Source organism: Pteropus vampyrus, unplaced genomic scaffold, assembly GCF_000151845.1.
Source record: "Pteropus vampyrus isolate Shadow unplaced genomic scaffold, Pvam_2.0 Scaffold605, whole genome shotgun sequence".
Lineage (NCBI taxonomy): Eukaryota > Metazoa > Chordata > Mammalia > Chiroptera > Pteropodidae > Pteropus > Pteropus vampyrus.
In genome coordinates, this window is record NW_011889386.1 from 70254 (window position 1) to 74492 (window position 4239).

General features: G+C 49.2%; 1 protein-coding gene across 1 annotated transcript in view; it reads left to right on the forward strand.

The window, feature by feature from the left end:
• Nucleotides 1–3633: 3633 nt before the first annotated feature.
• Nucleotides 3634–4239, forward strand: part of ANOS1 (anosmin 1) — a 143771-nt gene continuing 143165 nt past the window's right edge. The window contains exon 1 of the mRNA XM_011384651.1: nt 3634–3693. Coding sequence (XP_011382953.1) covers nt 3634–3693 — 60 coding nt within the window. The remainder of the gene's footprint in view (nt 3694–4239) is intronic.

Genomic DNA, 4239 nt, shown 5'->3' on the forward strand with positions numbered 1-4239 from the left:
GAGAAGGAGAATGTTAAGAACCCTTCATACGCTTTGACATAACAATAAGATGATTTTTAACTGGTTATGGATAATTACACTCAGCGTACACTCTCCTTAGCAGGCAGGATGGGGTTGAGATCCCATTTGGCTCAGAGATCTTGTGAAGTCATTGTTTTAGTGGCTGGCGACCTGCCTTTAGTTTTTGCTCAAGTTTCTCCTGATTATTTTTCTTTTTTTCTTTTTTTTTTTTTAATATATGAAGCATCCTACCATAAAAACAAAATAGCAACAACAAAAACAAAGAAAGAGCTAAGAAGACACCCAAACATTATGTGTTACCTGAAGTATACTTTAGGGAGTTGTAAATTTGCAGCTAAGTAGCATCTTTCCAGAGAATTATGGTAAAGGATGAGATTAAGGGTCATGTAAAGTTAAGTTTTTAAATTGGTTTTCCACTTTGCTCTTGCATTATTTTTTTTTTTTTTCTGCTTTGATACTGACTTTAATTCTTCATGAAAACGTTGGAAAGGTGCGGATATGTTTTTTAAAAAAAACTTTTCTATCGTTCCTCACACTACGGTCGCTTTTAAAAGCACAGATGAAACATAGCAGCAATAGGCACGTTGAAACATGTCGAAACAACAATTTGTTCTTCTTCGGTGTTTATACCTCCAGAGTAACGATTCTCTTTCAGGAAAAAACGTATCAGAGAAGTTGTAACGCCTCCTAAAGCAGCTCGGTGGATTGAGAGAGAGCTTGCTGGGACTTGAAATGACATGTGTGCTTGTGATGCGGGACCATTCCCCAAGGGCAGACTCAGAGACCTGAGGAGGGACTGGGAGGGTTCCTGACCGAGCCCCGAGGGAATTCAAGCCCACGCCAGAGTCTGAGACAAAGGACAGTTTCTTAGAGCAGGGTGACGTCCCCTCAGCGGGAGGGAGCTGAGAGGGACCGAGAGACAGACAATGAGAAATGACAGACCAGACAGAAGATCCCACGGGTTTGGGGAATTCATTTGATATCTGTTTCTATGAATTATAGTTTAAAGACTGTGTTTACCCATTTTCCTTGGTGCTGTGGGTATACGGTGTGACAGATAAGGGTGTGCAACTCAAAAGGTGTGGGTATGCAGCGAGAAAGCCTGGGCCGGTCCCCAGCCTTCGATCTAAAGCTTCCCCATGGGTTATTGGCCGGAGGAAATGAATGATTAGGTTTCCCTGCTCGCCTGCGTAAACACTTGGCCAGTAACCCCAGCAGGAGTCTTCAGGGCTGATCAGCACCTTGCAGGCTCTGAATAACAGCTCGATTTAGCATTTAATTCTCAAGCCTCCTCCCCGCCTCACTTGGGCTGCACCCCACCTCGCCAGCTGACCCACGGGTTTCCACTTCCTGTCCCCCTGGAAGGGCCACACTTCCTGCAGCTGCTCCGACCTGCCACGGCTTGCTGAATGTCTTCAAGGTACTGCTGTCATTCAGGAAATATGCCACACAGCTCCTTCCTTTATTGCAAAGTGGCTTTTTTTTTATGCAGAAGCCTCTCAACTGCAGGAAGCACACTCCCTCACACCCGATGAAGGTGTATCACAGGCTGTGCTGTTTGCAGAGCTCGGAGCTCAAAATCTCAATGTTACTGTGTAGTATTTTCAAGTTCAATCCCCAAGGGGAAGTGAAGGACGAAGCACGGGGCAGCAGGTGGAGGTGGCTGCCATGCAGTCACAGTCACAGCCCCAGTGGGTCCTGCAGCTCCCTCTGGAGCGTTGAAGGTCATCCAGAATGGGACAAGGAGCTTGGTCCTTTGTACTCCAGCATCGACCAGTCAGTGGAGATGGGCTTCTCCCTACAGACACGTGGCCTTGAGCTAAGTCTCTCTCTTCAACCAAGTACGGTCCCCTGGTGGGGAAAGGGGAGTTTGGCTGTGAACTGTCAACTCTCAACACCCTGAGTTAGGAATATTCACGTCAGTCATGGGGGGTGGAGACATCTAGGCTGTACATGGCCAAATCTACTGCAGGGAATTATATTTTTGTTTTGGGGAACGCGTTTCTTCCTTGGGGGGTCATATGTTTCCAGCCACCGGCACCCCTTGGAGCTGTTGTCTGCCAGGATGCTTGTATCTGACACTTCCTTCCCCCGCTAGATCCAGAGCTTCCACTTTCTGTCTGCACCTGCTCTGCATCATCCCTCCTTCCGTAAGCCCTCCAAGTTCAGGGAGGCCGCCTGCCCGCTGTTCACCGCGGCTGTCACAGGATAACACAGCTTTGGGGCGTCTGTTGGCACCCAGGTTCCAGAGGCAGGTGTCAGTCTAGCACATCGGTCCCCCCAAACCTGCGTGTCTGACGGATTCCCCAGGTGATCTTTTGAGCCGGGAAGGTGGAGGCACTGCCACCTGGCCCTTGCTCTTTTAGTTTACTGCTGAGTCCTATCTAGAGCCCATGAAGCATCATTTAACCTTTTTTTTTTTTTTTTGGTCAATAGCTTCATTTTCTTGCCTTTTGGCTCCTCACTATGCAAAGTTCTAGCTCTGAACGCATCAAGCCCCGACAGGTGTGTCCTCGGACGTGTCAGCTCAGTGCGGGGTGATCACCAAGGGAGATCACACAATGGCATGGATCGTATAGTCCCCGGCCTCAGGTCGCGGTCCGGACCAACCACCAACCCTCCCGGTGACGTTCTTCTCGTCAATGCGCACGCTCGCCTTCCTTCAGCGACTCCTCTCAGTTCTGATGTCGCTGGGAAAATCCAACACCCCTCCCCCCACGCCCGCCCCACGTCGGTAGACGTTCTGCGTGCACGTGCCGTGGACGGACCCTCGAAGCCGATGCTGGCTTTGCTGCGGCTGCTCAGGGTGCGGGCACAGCTCCCCAGAGGCGCTCGTTGTACCCTGCTCCGTGTCCCCGCTTTCGAGAAAGTATTTATCGGTTTCACAAGTCGCTCAGAACGAGGTCGTTCGTCATTTCCTGAAGGCAGATTTGAGAAAGCAGGGACCGCCCCCCCAAAGAGTAGCCACCAAGATGTATTGACGTGGCAAAGAAGATGGGTCGGTGGAGAGCCAGGGTCAACTTACATGTAAGAGATTTGGGTGAATCGAAGACGCTATCGCCAGGATGTCCCTTTTTACGCAACCCTAAGAATTTTTTTTTTTTAAACGATAAAATGATGACACATGGCTTAATGATGGTATTTCTTGAACCATCATTGGGTCACGGCCATACTGCGTTGCTTTGTAATACATCTGGTCCAGGAGGTGTGGCGATGTCATCTGCCTTCATTTGCATTTTTGATGAGATTATGAGTCCTTTTGTTCCTAATGCGTAGCACGGCGTCATCTACTTGTGGCACATTCCTTGTTTGAATCCTCTAGGGTGTTGGTTGTTAGTTGCAAGAAAATACGAAAATTCGATATTTCCTCCAATGAGAAATTGCTCGCTTTTGCATCCCTCACATTTTTGTGCATTCAACGATTTTCTCTTTTGATGCCAAATCATAGTCTAACTATTTTAAGCGCATTTTAGATGTCAGGTAAGCACATGTGTAGACCCATCGACATACATAACTCAGTGTATGGCGCGGCCACGGCCACGGCCACGTTCACAGGTGTGGAACACTGACGACCACTTGCTCTGCCACCTGGCCAGCGATGACCGTATCACAATGCATCACAGCTACGGCAAGATGCACCCCATTGCAGAGGCTGTCAGCTTCCACGTTGCGGTGACGTCAGGATTCTGCCCAGGGTTGTTGAAAGGACATATTTCCGAGTCCACAGAAGTGGATCCTGGGCTCTGACCTGGCTTCCAGACCTTAACTGTCCCTCTCATTTCTACCAAACGTTCTTTCTGTGCTTTGTCTCCGATCCATGTGAGTCGAGGGTACAGTTGGGGGCTCAGATGTTGCTGGGGACCCACATCCCAGGATGGACAGTCCTAGTGGTTGCTACGACAACTGAGCCAAAGCTACATAACTAAGCACAGTATGCTAGTGTCAGAAACTGTCACCCCTGCATTCCGACGCCCACCATAGGGATCCCAGAGCGGCTGATGGCTAATGGCGTTTTGAGTGGCTGGGTTACGATACAGGGTGGAAAGTTTGTCTTTACCTGTTGACAACAAAAACAAAATGTGCTTTTATGTCAAACTCGAAAGGAGTCCTTGAATCTCACCTCTACGCCCGGAGACCCCAGGGATTTTTTGGACCCCTTCTGTCTGCCCTGTCCCACCCGCTCCCTCCCCTGTGCCTTCCTCACTTCTGAATTCTTGT